Source organism: Poecilia reticulata, chromosome 16, assembly GCF_904066995.2.
Source record: "Poecilia reticulata chromosome 16, P_reticulata-male-v2, whole genome shotgun sequence".
Lineage (NCBI taxonomy): Eukaryota > Metazoa > Chordata > Actinopteri > Cyprinodontiformes > Poeciliidae > Poecilia > Poecilia reticulata.
The window spans coordinates 32,947,764-32,968,029 of record NC_088845.1 but is presented as its reverse complement, the minus strand read 5'-3'; the positions used below and the strand labels follow the sequence as shown (position 1 = coordinate 32,968,029).

The 20,266-nt window shown below is 40.3% G+C and overlaps 1 protein-coding gene across 12 annotated transcripts in view; it reads left to right on the top strand.

Moving 5' to 3' along the window:
* The first annotated feature begins 268 nt into the window (after positions 1–268).
* cep162 (centrosomal protein 162) overlaps positions 269–20,266 on the top strand; it is a 57,729-nt gene continuing 37,731 nt past the window's right edge. For 5 of the 12 annotated variants that reach the window (XM_081597537.1, XM_081597534.1, XM_081597533.1 and 2 more), the window contains exons 1-3: positions 270–400; positions 16,414–16,504; positions 17,509–17,632. In XM_081597537.1, coding sequence (XP_081453663.1) covers positions 16,445–16,504; positions 17,509–17,632 — 184 coding nt within the window. In that variant the 5' untranslated portion in view covers positions 270–400; positions 16,414–16,444. Of the gene's footprint in view, positions 401–15,611; positions 15,716–16,413; positions 16,505–17,508; positions 17,633–19,069; positions 19,110–20,266 lie in introns of those variants that run through there. The other 7 variants (XM_081597535.1, XM_081597529.1, XM_081597536.1 and 4 more) reach the window with 4 other exon arrangements.

The window sequence follows — 20,266 nt, the reverse complement described above, 5'->3', positions numbered from 1 at the left end:
TAATATGTTCATCTTACATGTGAAATTGTGTCTGTGGAGCCCTCACATCAATAATCCATAGATCCGAACAACAATATCCCTCAGTGCTGAGTCTTCTGCTGTTTTGATTGAGCAAAGTAGGAGGGAGTACCGCTCCAAGATGGCCGCCGTATTTCCTGCGCCAGAGCAGCCAATCCGGGGTCTACTCTTACATTATGTCTATGCTGAATTCGGACACAGCTAGCCAATCAGAGAGGCTTCGTCAGACGGCTAGTATCGCGGGAAGTTACACTCAAAACAACAAAGTGAAGAGCACCTTAGATTGTTTGCCAACCGCCATAAACACAGAATGGGAAGACTCACTGAACATGTTTCAGAAGTTATTGCGCTGAGCAGCTGTCATCAAGGACCTCAGTTCTGAGTGAGTAGTTCTGACCCAGCAGTGAGACATATTGTCGCTAACTGAAGTGGGCTTTCTGAAGCAACAGTCATGCTGGAAGCTTTGATTAACTTCTCTGGCTAAGTATTAGCTCCTTAGATGAACCGAACTGCTGCTAGTGAGCTTGTGTTAGCTGGAATTATCCGAATACAGCGGAAAACTATGAGAGGCCCCAAGGGACAAAACCTACAAACTCTCTTACACGTACTGTCAAACTCTCTTACACGTACTGTCAAACTCTCTTACATGTACTGTCAAACTACCAAACTCTCACATTCACAGTCAAACTCTCTTACAGTACTATCAAACTCTCTTTCATTCACTATCAAAGTCTCTTTCACGTACTGTCAAACTCTCTTACATGTACTGTCAAACTACCAAACTCTCACATTCACAGTCAAACTCTCTTACACGTACTATCAAACTCTCTTTCATTCACTATCAAAGTCTCTTTCACGTACTATCAAACTCTCTTTCATTCACTATCAAACTCTCTTTCACGTACTATCAAACTCTTTCATTCACTATCAAAGTCTCTTACATTCACACAGTGGCGGAGCTAGACTTTTAAAGTTGGGGGGGCTAAGGGGGGGCCAGGACTACCTCTGGGGGGGCAAAATTTTTAATGTGTGTGTGCACATATATATAATTTTAAAAAATAACCAAACTGAATATTTGGTTAGTTTTTAAGCCCCTCTGTCATTTGACATGTTATAATTAACACCTTTGACTGGCACACATGGAGACATGATAGACTTTACGCAGAGTTCATCGCAGAGGAAACTAAAATCAATCAAATAAAAGATCCTTTCTGAATATCATCTCATGGACACTGAACTAAATGCGTCTTTCTGACCCGGAGCTGACAGCGTGTTGAAGAGTTATGGACACCTTGGTTAGGAAGCTCTGTTGTGACAGGTAATTTGACAGCTAAAAATAGTTTGGGTCGGACCAGAATTATTTGCCTGATGGTGGTTCAGGCTTCTAATGAGTTTACATTTAATGAGTTTGGAGCACACAGAGAAAACCTAAAGAGAATGTGATCTACTTATTGTAGTTCAAATAGAGGAATAGCAGCTGACTGTTGAGAGAGGAAAGAAATTAAAGTGCAGATCCGTTAGGCAGAAACAAGCGCAGTGCGCTGGGCAATAAATGCGCTTAAATGCTCCACCGTTACACTCCAACTAATCACACATGAGATGACAAACGCCAAATATACAATATATAGTTACACTGCTTACGTTAATGGTGTTTTAAAAACAAAACTAGTAAAAACTTAACTGAGTTAACATGTCAGATTCCCTCCTCACCCTCGTCTTGATAAGAACAGAGAGCAGTTCGCTGGTTTCTGTCAAGAATGTGATGAAGCGCAGCTGACAGTTTCAACTTTACGCACAGAGAACATCGTGGAGCTCATTATTAATCAGACTAAGAACAATATCAGTCAGAGAATCATCTCTGATCTCGTCGCTTTAACGGACCAGAGACTTTGGAGCTCCTAGCGCAGCTGATCTGCTTCTGCGGGGATTTTCTCCCGCTGAGGGAAGTGATGCGGGATCAGGAAACGATCAGAGTTCTGCCGTCTTCTAATCACGTCATTTCGTGAAATGTTACCTCATTTCAAAAACGTTCTAGCAGAGAAATAATAAATGTTTCGTTTGATGACTACAAATTGGAAATAAAATAATTTTTTTCTTTGACGGACAACGAAAAAATCTCCAGTGCCACCTCTGCTCCAAACTACGAACATTGTCGGCCCCTCTTCGTTTTTTTCTCTTTTTTGCGGAGGATCAATAAATAACTTATTGGTGTTTTACAACCACCAGGTATGAAGTGCTTTAGCCTTTGAATTGCACCACAGCGCAGCACAACTGAAACACCCAGGAGAAGAATATCAGCTTGTTGTTATGAGTATAAAGGAGGCTGGTATCGCGCCTGATAAAAATCTATTTATTTATGTCATCACATGGACTTATATAAAGTTTTATACATTTTCTTTTGATATATTTATTATTGTTTTTCTTCTTTAGATATTAGGTTGGCTTAGAATGATTCCAAATAATGTACAGGAATGACCTGGTGCTGTTACATGTCAATCATCTGGGGGCAGTGGCGCAAAAAGTGGGTATGCAGGGTATGCAACGCATAGGGGCGCAGCACCAGAGGGGGCGCCAAAAACTCCGTCTGGAGGGGGCGACGCGCCGATGATGTTTTCCCAAATACTTCAGAGCGCCTCACGCTCCTTCACCTCGCGCACATAACGAGGTAAATATAGCGAGTTTTACCCTTCACGTATCGTCGTCTGGGGGGGGGGGGGAATCGCATCCACATTATTCAGGTGGATGCGAATTATGTTTTCGCATCCACCTGAATAATGTGTAGTTGCGACACTTGTGGGGCGCTATACCCCCCCACCGCCAGGCAGCACCGTGCTACAGATCCGTGCTACAGGCTCCGGCTCGGAGCCGGGCTGCTGAAGTAGAGCCGGTGGAAAAGGGACATTAAATTTTATTCACAAACAATTCTATGTTGTTAGTTGGGAGCATACACACGAATAAAACGTAAATACGTCTGTAGTTGAAGGGCCCATTTCCGCCTCCTTCTCTGCAGTCCGCTCCAACTCACGTGACATGACGTTCGAGCTTCAGTCTGTCATGTCACCTTGCTGACGTCAGCTGCCTTGGGTCTATGCAACACATCAGTGACGTGGCTAGATAAGTAAACTGTCCTGTGACGTCACAGAGGGGTTGTATATATATATCTATAAATACATAAGATCTGTTATTTGTATTCATCTTCATTCGCATAGTATCATTATTGGACGTTCGAGAAATTTTACAATGAGTTACTTTGTGAGATTTTCTAATTGGATTGGAGCTGGACTGGGGATCAACAATCTAGGACCAAGAAAACCAGCCCAGAACTACAACACAGAGGCATTTACATATAACACAACCATCAAAAAAGCGGGAATAATTCCAACTTACAACCTGGTTGAAAAAACAAGAAGATTTTGTACAGGAGTGCCATTGTCTGGCGTTGAACTTTTAAAAGCTTTGCATTTACCAACTGAAATGAAATCCTGTTCAACTCAAACGCCCCGCAATGTTTTTAGATATGGTAATATGCCTCTCTTCCGACTTCCAGATTTTGATGAAGTGAGGAGGCCTAGAAGCTGTTGAGGCTTCTAGGCCTCAACATGTAAGGTAAGGTAAAGTAAGTAAGGTCAGATAATTTTATTTATATAGCATATTTTCTGCAACGAGGCAATTCAAAGTGGTTTACATGAGTTAAAAGGAAATACAAACAAAACTAGAAAAATAGCTGTTCCTAGCGAAACAGCTGTGAGAATACATATTTGCAGAATGATTACTGCAGAAATGCCAGAAAAAGTGGAGTAAAGCTTAAGAAGTAGAAGAAAGCAGAAGAAATAGAAATAGTTGAAACAGTTGAACAGTGAAACAAATAAAAAAAGCATAAATTTAGTAGGAGAAATTAGTACACAACCAGAAATATTTGAAGAAGTGAAACATAGCAAAACAAAGCAAAAAGGAGCAAAAGAAGCATATTTGCAGAATGATTGATGGAGAAATACAAGAAACATAAAAACAAAGATTAAGATGTAGAAAAATCAGAACGCTACAGTCATACATTGTAGAAAAAGTTTACGTACTGAAATTTAGAAGAATTCAGCAGAAGAAGCAGGAGTTTGTGTGCAACCTGAATTATTTGAAAAAGTCAAAAAGTGAAACAGAGGTTAAGAAAATGCATAATTATCACAGGAAGTGGAAATTAGTACAAAACCAGAAATCATTGAAACAGTTGAACAGTGAAACAGCAAAATACATAAACTAGCAGAAGCAGAAATTAGTTCAACGCCAGAAATGGTCGAAACAATTAAACAGTGTAACAGCAAAAAGCATAAACTAGCAGAAGGAGAAATTAGTACAAAACCAGAAATAATTGAAGTGAAATATAGCAAACCTAAAAGCATAAAGGAGCAGAAGAAGCAGAACATTTTGATATATGAATTGCTAAAATTGATTAAAGATTGCAGAAGACCTTAGCAGAGAGTAAGATCAGTAGAAATAGAAGGCATACAGAAAAGTAGACAAGCAGAATGAATAGAAACAGAGCACAAGAGAGAAATACATTGAAGAAATTGGAGAAGGTGTGAAATGCATCAATAAGCAGAAGCAGAAATTAGTACAATGCCAGAAATGGTTGAAACAATTAAACAGTGAAACAGTAAAAAGCAAAAACTAGCAGAAGCAGAAATTAGTACAACGGCAGAAATAGTTGAAACAATTAAACAGGGAAATAATAAAAAGCATAAATTAGTAGAAACAGAAATTAGTACAAAGCCCGAAATAGTTGAAGAAGTGAAACATAGCAAAACCAAAAGCATAAAGGATCAAAGGAAGCAGAAGATTTTGATATATGAATTGCTAAAATTGATTAGAGATTGCGGGGCTGCACAGTGGCGCAGTTGGTAGAGCTGTTGCCTACCAACTGGGTTCTGGGTTCAATTACCAGCCCCGGTCTTTCTGCATGGAGTTTGCATGTTCTCCCTGTGCATGCGTGGGTTTTCTCCGGGTACTCCGGTTTCCTCCCACAGTCCAAAAACATGACTGTCAGGTTAATTGGTCTGTATAAATTGTCCCTAGGTGTGACTGTGTGTGCGTGCATGGTTGTGTGTCTCTGTGTTGCTCTGCGACAGACTGGCAATCTGTCTAGGGTGACCCCGCCTCTTGCCCGGAATGTTAGCTGGAGAGGCACCAGCAACCCTTCCGACCCCACTAAGGGACAAGGGTGTAAAGAAAATGGATATATATATATATAGTCAGCTGTTGCCTACCTGTGTGGTATACATATTTTTTCATTATTATATTTTTTTTTATAATGTATTATAATGTTCTGTTAGGAGAACTAAGCACCAGATAAACTATTTGCTCTGAACATTGATTTATTAAAGTTGAACAATACCAGGGCAGCACATAATATAATAAAGTCAACACTTTTAGTCCTTAATCAACAACCCCCTCCCTCTCAAAAGTGTCTCAACAGTCTTTGTGTAACCAGAAAATGCCTCCTAACTTAAATGAACAGTGACAGTACAACAGCACTAATGAACATTTAACAATAAATTTAGATAATTATAGATTAATTATCTAAATAATTAATCTTTATAGTATACACATAAAACATACATATTTAAACAAGTGCTTGTTTTAACAGTGTTGCTGTGAAATGTTCAGTGCTACAGCAGCAAAAATCAAAAACATTGAAATTTGATACCTGGAACAACAGTATAACATAAACTGATATAAACACATGGCCATGAGCCAAAAGTGTATCTACCCCTCATTAAAACATAACACCTAAAAGATTTTCCACAGGGCCTAAAGTAGTACGTGTGTGTATATTATATATATATATATATATATATATATATATATATATATATATATATAAAAACTTCTTTGTGTTCTTTGAAGTTTCTGTGCTGATTAATTTTTTTGCAAAGCGATAAAAGCTGGTAGCTCTTGAATTGCTACAAAATAAAGCTGTATTTTCTTCAGCCCACTGGCTTCAATGTTGACACCTTGAGATGCCATGAGACCTAAATTCTGAACATCATGGCATGAAGTGCATCTCGGTTTTCCATGTCTGGCATATAACCATTCATTTAGCTTTTAAACTGGTTCTATTGATAATCAGTATCAATCATGACCTGTTTGTTCTGAAGATCCTGCAGCTTCCACTTTTCTTCCTAACATGGCGCCTCCTCACCCTGAATCTCATACTAATAGGAGGAACCACAGAGCTCTGTTAGGTTAAAGCTCATCTTCTGAAGTTGGGATATTTTTCCTCCAAGAGGTTCCAGAGGAATCACCTCAAACCAGATGTTGGACTGGATTTTATTTCACTGTCATTTGTGAATGTTAGCTTCTCATTTTCAACAGTGGAGCTATAAAGGTTGAAAAAGGTTATTATTTTGGAGAATGTATAATCAACATCAATATTTCCACGAAATAAGAGGCAAAAAAATTGTTTGATAAAGGAAAAGTCTCTCAGACTCTCAGCCCGACCGCACCAAACTATTTTTTTATATTAGACAATTTAATTTCACATAATTATCGCGGAAGAAGCCATTTGTTTGTTAAATACTTAATGAAACATATTTACCGTGTTTGATATTTCTTATAAATGACGTATACCCACAAAGAACGATTAGTCCAAGTTTGTTGTTTATTGAACGTTCAGAAAATACAGCGGCTGTGATGAGCCACAGCAAAGATAAACAACCTGAACAGATGATCAACTCTAAACCACTCGCACATTTTTACTCTCCGTCTCTTTCTGTAATTTAAGCATACCCGTTGTTATGGCAACCTCCTGCCATAACAACGGCAGAACAACTCCAGAGATTACGTTAAACAATATAACATTCAGTCTGTTACGATATCAAGCTTGCAGGCTTGATATTTATTTTGCGATCAACACAGCGGAGGTCGATTAGTTCATTTTATACTCCTGCTCTGCTCGTTATTTTGGTAATGGAACCGAAACGCACAGAATTGCGCAGTCTATCAGGTTCAAAAACCTTCAGAATATAACATCACAAATCAGCAGGAACTGGGTTAGCAACCCCAGTGAAGTCCGGCCGTTACCTAGCAACAGGCCTGGCTTCAAACAAAGCTAAACCATGAAAACGCCTTCATTGTCTTTCATGGATGGTCGACATTCCTCACAGAACAAAATTCACATTTTGCAGGTTTTCTAAAAGGCTAAAAACAATTACTTTAAAAGTTAGAAGTATTTTACAGTTGATGCGATATGTGATTGGAAGCCAATGGAGCTGTTGTAAAATAGGTGTGATGTGATGAATTAAAGGGGTTTGTGTAATGATACGAGCAGCTGAATTTTGAACCAATTGTAATTTATGCAATTTTCTGTGGCAGACCAAAAAGTAGAGAATTACAATAGTCTAAACGAGATGAGACCAAACTGTGGACCAGAACAGCAGTGGAGTGCGGAGTGAGAGAAGGATGGAGACGGCGAATATTTCGGAGATGAAAATAAGCTGACCGAGTGATATTATTGACATGGGAGGCAAAAGAGAGGATGCTATTGAGGATGACACCCAGACTCTTAACCTGAGGGGAGGGAAAAATGGAGGAGTTATCAACTGAAATGGAGAAATTATCAAGTTTACTTAGTATTGAATTAGTACCAATTAAGTGAAGTTCAGTTTTACTGGAATTTAATTTGATGAAGTTAAGAGTAAACCATTGTTTTATTTCAAGAAGACAGTCAGTGAGGGAGGAAAATGGAAGCATAAAAGTTCATAAAAGAAAGTAGCCGTCCAAGAATGACTCAAGTAAGAGTAAAAAAGTATTTGGTGAAAAGTCTACTCAAGTACTGAGTAACTGATCAAATTATTTTAATTAATATTTAACAATTAAATAATCAGACAGAACAAAACAAAGTTAAGTTAAAATGGGACTCACCCTGAATGGTTAACTGAAGGGCGCACAGTCCTGATACAGAAGGAACCCTCGAAGGGTTCAGTCCCATCCAACTATCGGCCAATAACCTGTCTCTCTACAACATGGAAGCTCATGTCAGGCATCATAGCAGCTAAGATAAGCGGGCACATGGATAAATACCTGAGCAAGGCACAGAAGGGCATAGGCATAAATAGCAGAGGAGCCAAACACCAACTCCTTGTAGACCACACAGTCGCCCGAGACTGCAAAACCCGACACACCAACCTGTGTACCTGTGTAGAGATGTACAACATCAATAGGACTCTAAGAGCCTTCATTGCAAACTCGATGGGGCTGTGGAAAACCACCCTTGAAGCCAACTGCAAACCACTTGCACAAGTGTCCATCAAATGTGGCATATACCAAGGAGATGCTCTGTCCCCACTGCTGTTCTGCATAGGCCTGAACCCTCTCAGCCAAATCATCAACAAGACTGGCTACGGATACCGACTCAAGAATGGGGCCACGATCAGTCACCTCCTCTACATGGATGACATCAAGCTGTACGCCAAGAGCGAGCGAGACATCGACTCACTGATCCACACCACCAGGATCTACAGCACTGACATTGGGATGTCATTCGGACTAGAGAAGTGTGGTCGGATGGTTACAAAGAGAGGGAAGGTCGCCCACACAGAAGGGGTCTTACTCCCAGAAGGAACAATAGCAGACATAGAGCACAGCTACAAGTACCTGGGAATACCACAAGCAAATGGCAACCTCGATGAGGTCACAAGGAAAGGAGCCACAGCCAAATACCTCCAACAAATAAGGCAAGTCCTGAGAAGCCAGCTCAATGGCAAGAACAAGATCCGTGCAATAAACAGCTATGCCTTACCAGTAATCAGATACCCTGCCGGAATAATTAGCTGGCCAATGGAAGAGATGAAGGCCACGGATGTTAAGACTAGGAAGCTACTAACCATGCATGGAGGATTCCACCCCAAATCCAGCACCCTGAGACTGTACACGAGCCGTAAGGAAGGAGGCAGATGACTAGTGAGTGTGAGAGCCACTGTCCAGGATGAAACATCCAAGATCCATAAATACATCAAGGACAAAGCCTCAACGGACGATGTGCTCAGCGAATGTCTCAGGCAATGGGGAACAGAAGACAAGGTGCTGGAAGTACCATCATGGGAGGACAAGCCCCTACATGGGATGTACCACCGACAAATAACTGAAGTGGCTGATGTCAGGAAAACCTACCAATGGCTGGAGAAATCTGGACTCAAGGACAGCACAGAGGCTCTCATCCTGGCCGCCCAGGAACAGGCCCTAAATACCAGAGCAATAGAGGCTCAGATCTACCACACCAGACAAGACCCAAGGTGTAGGTTGTGCAAGGAGGCCCCTGAGACAGTCCAGCACATAATAGCAGGGTGCAAGATGCTGGCAGGGAAACCGTACATGGAACGACATAACCAAGATGCGGGCATAGTGTACAGGAACATCTGTGCAGAATATCGACTGGAAGCCCCGAGATCAAAGTGGGGAACACCCCCAAAAGTGGTGGAGAATGACCGAGCTAAGATCCTGTGGGACTTCCAGATCCAGACAGACAAGATGGTAATGGCGAACCAACCAGACATTGTGGTGGTGGATAAAGAACAGAGGAAAGCCGTTGTGGTGGATGTAGCAATACCAAGTGACTACAACGTCAGGAAAAAGGAGCATGAGAAATTGGAGAAATACCAGGGCCTCAGGGGGGAACTGGAAAAGACCTGGAAGGTGAAGACCACAGTGGTGCCTGTGGTCATCGGGGCCCTCGCGGCAGTCACCCCCAAACTGGAGCAGTGGCTCAAACAGATCCCAGGAACAACATCAGACATCTCAGTCCAGAAATGTGCAGTTCTAGGCACAGCCAAGATACTGCGCAGAACCCTCAAGCTCCCAGGCCTCTGGTAGAGGACCCGAGCTCAGAGGATGAAACAGACCACCCGCGGAGGGTGAGAAGGGAATTTTTATATATATATATATATATATATATATATATATATATCGGGCGCCGATTTATGTTTTCGCATCCACCTGAATAATGTGTAGTTGCGCCACTGGCCAGGATCTCATAGTTCTCTCAGTCTCTGATAGTCTTTGTTGCTAATAAGAATGATCGATCAGCCATTGTTACCATGGAAATCCTCACTGCGCCGCGGATTCCGGCTGGGGGTTTTTCCTCTTCGTCTACCTGCTCAAAACACAGCGCTGCTGCGCGCCCGCTTCGGATATTATCAACCCATGTTCATTCTTCAGGTAATCCTTTATACAGAACAGAAACCGCTAAGCTAAAAACTAATTACGAAGTGAATGCTACCAGTCAAAATTTGCATTAATTTTGCGATCTCACTGCTTTTGCAGCTGCTCCGTTTGCGCCGCTACTCCTTTCCGCTTCTCGGTTCCGCTTCTCTTTCACGGTTACTTGCGCAACTTTACTTTGTTTCTCAACAACAAAATACAGCCCATCTTTATTTATTGAAGATTTTACATTTCCAAAAACACAGGAATCTAATGTTTCGTTTCGTTTTGTACGTTTGGAAGCTCATTCCCTCTCACATAATCGGAAAAGCCGGGGAATGGCGGCGCTTTTGACATTTCTCTGACATTCAGAAAAATATGGTTTACTAATTTTAGCATAACTCTTGTTATACTTGGCCTATTAACACAATTTAAAAACTGTTGTGTAGTTTATAATGTGCACTTTAAGCTCAAGTTGAAAGTGAGACTGACGGAGGCGGAGCCTTGCTGCTACGACATAACAAACTAGACATTAAAAAGAGCTATAAGGCTATGGACCCCTATGGTTTAATGGATCGATACTCGCGGATGAAAAATCGATACTTTCCGAGGGCGGAAAAAAAATCAATATATATCGCCGAATCGATTTATTTATACAGCCCTAATTACAAGAAATTACTTGACTTTTATTCAAGTTAGTAAAAACACAGAATAGTCACCACCAGCACCAATTCTTTAGAAAGTAAGGCAGGGATCCCCAAACTGCGGCCCGCGTGCCGGATCCGGCCCCCCTCCACATTTGGTCCGGCCCCCTGAACAATACCTGAGAATATTCAGATTTTTTTTTCATTTACCGTATTTTCCGGACTAGAAGCCGTTTATTTGTGGATTTTTCTTCAACCACCAGGGGGCTCTTTAGCAGGAAGTGAATCATTGGAAGTCTGGTTACTTGCACGCAAACATTGAGCCCACAAGCAGCAAAATGAGTAAGAAACCGATCAGATGTCTTTGGAAAGTTTCTTTGCAAAGGGGAAAAGGCCCAGAGAAGAGACAGGAGAATGGATTTATCCCAGACCGGTAGGTGAGCCCCACATCATAAGCCGCTCTGCGTAACATGCAGCGACCGGCTGCTAATGAGGCAATGAAGCTTCAAGCTGCTTTGCCACGTAGAGACCAAGCATGCTGTGCTCAAGCAACACAACTCGTCTCGTTGTCTCTCATCACTCCTAGATGGGACCGTCTCATTGCAGAGAAACGAGCTCAGGGCTCCCGTTAGTCATTATCGTGAGTTACAATTTTCACGAAAGTAAAATGTTTGTTTTTGTGGCGCTTCTGTTATTTTGAAGGGATATATAAACGTTACCATAGCGACCAGAGTCAGAGCGTTTGGCTGAGGTCGAGAGGAGATGAGTTGAGCTTGTGAGTCTTAAGTCTGGTTTAGACAGAAAGATTTAAGAATTGTCCGCCGATTCTCCAAACCTCTGTGACCACAGAGCTGATAAAAGTCCAACAGGTTCGATCGGTTCGTGTCTCCAAGGCAGGAACAACACGAACCGATTCCAGTCACGAACATCCCGATTCCAGAGGATAGTCCAGTAAAACACCAAACATAGCGAGAATTTAGAATAACCAAACAGGATGACGATGTAAAAGTGTAGTGTGGAGTCATTTTAAGAGATAAAAGACGTAACAAAAAGAAAAGGCGGTGGATAAAAGACGACGGGAGCAGCCGCTCTATTTGCTGCACTATGATTTGGAGGTGAATATGTTTTTTCATAGTTAATATTTTTAACAGAATAAACATAATAATGACCTTTAGATTTAATAATAAACATTCCCACATATCTCCGATATCTACCGGACTCAGTTGCGTGATATGTCAGCTGTTTGGGATTCCCCTCTGTTCTGACGTCACTACGCTTTTTGATTGACTACCTGTCACATTCAACAGGTTGTATTCTCGTTCCCAGTCAGGGAAAACCCCACAGGTTGCGATAAAAGGGCCAAGACAACCCAAATTTGGCATATTCAGGATTTACTGGGAACACCAACATGCAGAAGCCTTATCTGCATGTTAACTTCTGCATTATTCCCCCCCGTCCCCCCGGGCCACAGAAAAATGCCCAAGTCTTGACCGGTCCGCGGTAATAAAAAGGTTGGGGACCACTGATTTAGCACATGCTAGTAGCAACACGAATGATCAGCACTTTTACTGTTACAGTTACAGTTCGGAAACTACCGTAATCAGTTCAGTTAAATTTAATCTTGGCAACTTTTTTCTTTTTCAACCGTAATAAATGTGATATTCAATTGACCTGTTATGACTCAAATGTTGGGTGTCCGCCCCCCTCTGCTGCTGTTGCATCGTTGAGGAAAACCTGGAGCGGCAGAGATATCTGCGGCTTAGATGTGTATGTTTACTGGTTAAAAAAACCCCAACAACTTTGGGGTTGTGGTTTATAGTCCAGTGCGGCTCATAGTTCGGAAAATACGGACTATAATCCTTCTTGGATTTATTCTGTGAAGAACCCAGAGAGGGTTATTTGGTTATTATTTATTTCTTGACTTGTTCTGTGAATAACCCAGAGAATGTTATTTGATTGTGCTTTCTGGAAAACGATATATATTTACATTTAGGTACTCCTGCAATTGTCACACTTTTTCTATTACAAACTGACTCCGGCCCCCCACCAGAGAAGGAAATCGTTATGTGGCCCTCACAGGAAAAAGTTTGGGGACCACTGATGTAAGGTTTCAGAACACATCAGTTCTTTTTTTTTTTATAATTTTTTAATGTTTTTTGAAAGTTATAGTGTTCTTCAATGTGTATTTTGTCAGACAAGTGTTTCAGAAGCTTTGTCAACTAAATTCAACCCACTCTTTTTAGGTTTACCAGGCACGTGCAAAAAAGGGATGGTGCCCTTTTGGAGTTTATTTTCCTTTTATTACTTTTTTTTATTCTTTTTTTAATCTGTGCATCAGGAGGCCTGCTTGTGCCCCTCAACAATAGTATTTAGCTAAGGATAACAATTTAATTAAATAAATGTGTAAAGCTAAATTGTGCAAGAGGTGACCTGCTGTGAATAGAAACCTCAACTGCTAAAGGAAAATTCAGCCCATAGCATATGAAGCTATGAAGCTACAAAATATCACATAAACAAACATTAACGGAAATATCCAACAATTCAAAAGGACAACGGGAAAACCTGCAATCAGTAAACAATATTTAACAGTGAGGTTCTCAATACCCTAAATTATACATTTAATAAGTCTCACAACACTGCTTACATCAAATAATGTCAAGTTAAAAAGGAAACATTCATTCAAAGTCAAATGCAGGTTGCATCACAATAAACAATCTTGAGTTACTAAATAAAAACTTTCTGAGAGCTGGATCTGATTGGTTGTTTCTGACCGAGCTGAGTAATTCTGCGGAATGCGAGGAGGCAGAGGAGCTTGATTGTTTTTTTTCAGAGATTATCTGTCTTATTTTAGGACATAGTGAAAGTTTTAATACATATGTAAAACCTTTTTTTCTTTTTGTTTAAGTTGCATGCTGTAGCTTTAAGTAAACGTTCAGTGTAAGAGAAGAGACTCGGGTGGAGCAGAAACAGCACTACATCTGTGAAATATTATAGCGAGCAGCGGCGGTCCAATGTCACTGCTAGCCCAAAGTCTTAAATTATATTTCGGGTTGTTTGCTTAGCTTTCTGATCGTCGTGCTAATCTGGGTGAATGTTGGCAATTGTGTGTTGTTTTACCTGCTGTCTGATCGCTCTGGATTATTTTTTTTCTGCAGTGTGAGCCTCGATATACGCAAACTCCGTCAAGTGCTTATTTTTTAAATGCCATATTAAATTCTTTGTGTTGATGCATTTTGACATGATTCACCCTGAGGTATTTCTCCGTCGCAACATGCAAACTTTCCCATTCACTCTGAGTGTTGAAGTTCCACATGACATTGCTTAGGATTTATTGCCACGCGCTTGCGCAGTGTGAAGGAAAAAGGAGATAAGCTCAGGCCGCAAAGTGACCGACAGTGATCGGTGAGAATCGATCATTCACTTTTTCACAGAAATCGGTTAATTATGATCGGTGGCCGATCAATCGGCATACCTCTATTCATAACACACTTCATAACCAGCGACCTTCTCGTCTATGGTCTGTTTAAAAACTACAATATCAGCAGCAGAAACAGCAACAATATACCTTTTGGAGAAAACATTGATTAAATTTGCTTTGCATTGCATGATGACAATGATATGATCTGATTAAATATTAGATTCTTGATTGTTCCTATGTTGCTATGTTTTACGTTGTTGCTGTGTTGTTGTATGGTGTTATAAGATCTAGTTCAATGTGTTCAAAGGTCTCTGCTAGAGATGTGCCGATCATGTTTTTTCCTGCCCATTCCGATTCCGATCATCCATGAGGGCCGATCACCGATACCGATCACATAATTTTTTTTTTTTTAAAGTCATAAGCACTACCAGTTACATTATGTGGAAAAAGGAACCAAGGAACCTTAATTTAGACAAAAACTTGTTTTTAATTACTTTTTCCAAGAAAAAAACTAAACAAAATAGGCATTGTGGAAATTGTACTGCTATCGGTAATACTATCTTTAACAGACTAAACATATGAAGGTTCTGAAGAGGCTAAATAATGCAAAAAGTCAAAATGAAACCTCTCAACATTGCTAAAAAATTTAAGTATAAAACTTTTTTTTAAAGGTTTTATTGGCTCTAGTGGCCTTTATTTTGATAGTTAGTTGACAGGAAAGTGGGCAATGAGAGATGGAGAAAGACATGCAGAAAAGGTCGCCAGGCCGGGAATCGAACCTGGGACATCCACGTCAAGGACCGAGGCCTCCACACGTGGGCCGTGCTCAACCCCTGCGCCACCACAGCACGCCCACAAGTATAAAACTTAACATTCAAAGGCAAAAACAGGTTCCATTACAACAAACAATCCTGAGTTACTGAATAAAAACTTCCTGATAGCATGGCTGGCTGATTACTGCTAGTTCTGAGTGGCTGTTTCTGACTCAGTGGAATAATTATGCAGAACAGGGAGGAGGCAGAGGAGATTATATTTTCAGAGATTATCCTCTCATTTTAGGACAGCGAAAGTTTTAATACGTATGTAATATTAATATTATTTTTTAAGTTAGATGCTGCTACTTTAAGCAGAGGTTCGGCGTGAGAGTTCACTACCAGGTGGAGCAGAAGCGGCGCTCCGTCTGTTGAGCAGAACCAGCGTCTTACATGCCAGCTCGATGACTCAAATAATTTTGCGGGTTGTTTGTTTAGCTTTCTGACCGTCATGCTAATCTGGGTGAGTGTTTGTAGCTGTGCGCTGCTTTACCTGCTATCTGATCCTCCATATGTCTTTTTTTACTGCAGTGAGCCTCGATATAGCCAAACTCCGTCAAGTATGGCATTTTTTTAATGCCATATTAGATTCGTCGTGTTGATGCATTTTGACCTGCTTCACCCCCGACTCCGAGGTAATTTTCCGCCGCAAACGCAAACTTCCCCATTCACTCAGTGCGTTATAGTTCCACACGACATCCCATAGGATTTATTGCTACGCCTTTGCGCAGTGTGAAGGAAAGAGGAGACCCGCTGCACAGGCAGGCTGCGAAATGAGATGCAGGTGATCAGTTTGTGTGATCGGCAACAAGAGACCGTGATCGGCGATTACCGATCATACACTTTTTCACGGAAATCGGCCGATTATGATCGGTGGCCGATCGATCGGCACACCTCTAGTCTCTGCACTACGGAGCCCTCCAGGGGACCTGGGAAAATTTTTTTCTTTCTGCATCCCCTTGCAAAATGTTTTGCGTTCTCTCGGTTTTGTAAAGTCAGTGACATAACCCCTTTGTCAAATGTGACACACTAAAATCAGAGTCTCCGTATGCTGCTTATTGTAAGTGTAGCACTTCAGTTATTTGTCATTGTTATTCATTATTTATTTTCTATTGATAATGCCCTGAAAATAATATACTTGTAAATGTTATAACATAGGAAGTACACATAAATATGTATCACATACTTGTAATAACACAGGAAATTCAAATAGAAATGTATTGCATTTAAATATTTTTTTAATATTATGTAAGTAATATTAGCATTAGCCCAGAGCATTTTACAAGAAATGACTTTGCTTATTAATTTATACTTCATGGGATTCTTTTTTCAGGTTCAGTCCACAACTGAGGAGCATTATTACAATGTCTTACAGACAGACTAAGGAAGAGCTGGATGCTGAGTTTGAGAAGTTCCTGCAAGAGGTAATGCACTTAAAAAAATGGCAGCTGGGAAGCTTTTCAGAAACTGACATTTAAGGGTTAAACACTAGTCTCACATAAATCCACAGTTTGAAATTTGACTTTGGCGCTAAGCATCATGAACACACCTCAAATGGGGGAAAAAAACCCACCAAACATTGTTGAAATTATTTTGCCACATTTTGTCTTGCTTGTGTCAACCACCATACAGAAGACACAGATGGAGGAATCCACTATGTTTATACTGAAAGAGCATTGGTTCAGAGACTGGATTGGTTGGTGCAGCCTCCTTTGTCTGTCTTTCCATTGAAATTTAGTGACATTTTTCAATATGAAATGTCTTTGTATTGAGTTGTTGAAGCTAGGGATATCAGCCATTTGATATCATCAGGTTGAAAAATGGGTACATGTCAATTAGGTCTCTTGTGATAAACAATAAATCAATGAATTCCACAATAAATTAAAATGAGTTCGACAATAAAATGAGGGCTTGTTTGTTTTCATTGCATCTCTCTTTCTACCAAAGAGACTGCATGACAAAAAGCTTCACTTTGGCACTTCGACTTACTCCCTCCTATCTTACTTCCTTGGTAACTGCTAAACACACAGGGAGCTAAAACTCAGTTTTCCTCCACTTGGGCTGAACCCAATACATGGGTCATGATAGCAAGAACAGTAACAAAAGTTTATTGACCCCTGAGAGGGTGTATTTGCATTGTTGGATAATTATTTTGCTATTAGTTAACAATAGTCTCAAAATGACAATATTCTCGTTTATTACAATAATTTCTGGGACAATTAATCAGCAGCAAAATTTATTGTGACAGGCCTAATTTCAATACTGTGAAAAATATATTAAGAAAAATATTTTCCTTTTTAAATGCAAGAATTTGATTCATTTAGAAAAATAGCCTAGTAGATTTTCTACTTCTGAGTTTTTGCATTTTGTTTTTCTTGGTGGTGGGCAGTCATTGTTTCGGCATTTTGTTTGATCCAATGTCTAAAAGTCTGTTTCAGATGACTCAGTGGATTTAGGCAGCCCTGACAAGCAGCCCAAAACTAGAAGCAGCCAGAAATCCAGTCAGAAACCGACAGTTTCATGGTGGCATGATGATGAAAACAACAGTGGAGGTAAGTCTGTTTAAAGGACTCTTTGTGTGTGACTATATCCTAAGAAAAGACACCACAAACATTTTCTTTTTTATAATTATATTGATTTCATTCTAATTTTCACACTTTCTAAAAAAAAACAAAAAAAACCCCCGAAACATAACAAAACAACAAAAGCACACCAGAACTTAAATTGGGGTGGCAGGATAGCCGGAATACAATCCAATCATTGACATCACATTTCAAATCGAATCAATCAATCAATCACATTTTATTTGTATAGCACATTTCAGCAGCAAGGCATTTCAAAGTGCTTTACATAATAACAAAAAACAGTATGTGGCATTGAATAAACAGTGAGACAAAGAAAGAGATTTTGAAAAATCAAGATTAAAAAAGATAAAAACATTAAAACCCCTTTTAGGACTTCAGTTAAACATAGTTTAACTGGGATTCTAACCCTCTGGGACTTTAGTCAAAAACGCCGTTTGACAAGGACTCTAACCTCTAGGTTTTTAGTTGAAACGCTGTCAACTGGGACTCTACACCCTGTAGAACTTTAGTTAACATTGTTTAACTGGGACTCTAACCCACGTTTTCTACGAGTGGGGGACAGTACCCGCGCTTCTCCGGGTGGTCGGGGGGAAGGAAAGCATTAATCTGAATGATAGGAAGGTTTACAAAAAAATCCACCATAACAGACTATCCTGTCCACTTTGACCATATCTTGTAGAAAGTGTCCCTCTGCACGTTGACAGAAAAAGACAGTCTCTGCAATACATAAATCTCTTTCAGTACATTAACCCGGTCTTCAGTTGTTAGAAGTTCCTGTTTGAGCCATTTTCTTGTGAGGGCCTTTTTGCTCCCAACCAGTAAAGTGTACAGAAGTTTTTGATCATTATAGTTCAGATTGTCCACCGGTATGTTCCATAAAAGTATGCATTCAAAGTTTAAAGGAAAATCAAATGTGAAAATGTTCTGTAAATGTTCATGGATTTGAGACAAATATTACCGAATGGCTTGACAGTCCCAGAAAATATGTAAACGTTTGGCACTGCCCATGCCACATCACAGATATTCCCCCTTCCATGATATCTTTTTTGCTCTGGGTTTATGAAAAACATTACAATGCTTTTCCAGCAAAATTCACGCCAAACCTTCAATCTTGTTATCTTATAGATGTGGTCCCAGTTTTCCTCTGGAATCGTCAGATTGCCTTCTTTTTCCCACTTCACTTTAACATGTGTCCTTCTTACACTGCAGGATGGCGTTGTACAAGCTGTAAATTATTCTATTCCCTGCTTTTGATTTAGTTAATAATATAAATGTTTTCACAAATCTAAGATTATGTAAATGTACTCTTACATAAACACACCGGGAGATCCTGATTAAAATAATTTCTTGACCTGTTGATATTTGAAAAAGTCGTCTGCACATAAATTGTATTTTCGTTTCAAGGTCTCAAAACATTGGAAACCCCCTTTTGGAGAAAAGAATAGTAAGTAGTAAGGCCTTTCGAAACCCACTTCTTGATCTATAATCCTGTTGATTTGGGGTGAAATCTGAATTATAAGCACATCATCTTAAAACTTTTGAGGCATTTCCAAACCACAGATTCTAATTGCTTCGTTCCGGGCATTTATCATAATTTGTAATATTGGTACGTCTGCCAAATGAATTTTGCTCTGCAGTTTTATGTCAGCTATTATGGCTTTAACTGTTGCCCCTTCCACATCACTCCATCCCACGGTGAAATCCAGACAGCATAAACATATCAAACTGACCTGCACATTAATATTCTCATAAACAAGGAAGCCCGCAACCCTCTTTTTTGTTCTCTAATTGTAAGATTTTGTATTTGACTCTGGCTTTTTTCCCTTTCCAAATGTATTTTGACAATATCTTATCCCATTCTTCAAATTCTTTTGAGGGTATGGTTAACTGGCAGGGATTGAAATAAATACAACAATCAGGGAAGGATGTTTAATCTAACTGACTCAATCCTGGAGTGTAGGTAAAAAAAAAATGTATGGAATTCCATCCTTGCATATCAGACTTTATGGCTATACAGAGTTTCCCCCCGAAAACTTGCTAAGCCCGGTGGCCGAGGCGGTCCACCGTGTTTTTATATTAAAAAATGTTAAGTAGACAGGAAATGTAAAAATATTATTGGATAATTATATGTAACGGGAAAACATCGCCAGTGAAATGCTATTTATACCCACAACTAACCTTAAAACTACAAATCAAAAAATACAATTAAAATTAATATCATTTTTTTGCGGCTGCACAGTGGCGTAGTTGGTAGACCTTGCAGCAAGAAGGTTCTGGGTTCGATTCCCGTCCCGGTCTTTCTGCATGGAGTTTGCATGTTCTCCCTGTGCATGCGTGGGTTCTCTCCGGGTACTCCGGTTTCCTTCCACAGTCCAAAAACATGACTGTCAGGTTAATTGGCCTGCCCAAATTGCCCCTAGGTGTGTGTGTGTGTGTGTGTGCGTGTGTGTGTGTGTGTGTGTGTGTGTGCGTGTGCATCGTTGTGTGTCCTGTGTGTCTCTGTGTTGCCCTGCGACAGACTGGCGACCTGTCCAGGGTGTACCCCGCCTCTCGCCCAGTACGCTAGCTAGAGATAATTTATGCACTAGCACCCCTCCCGAC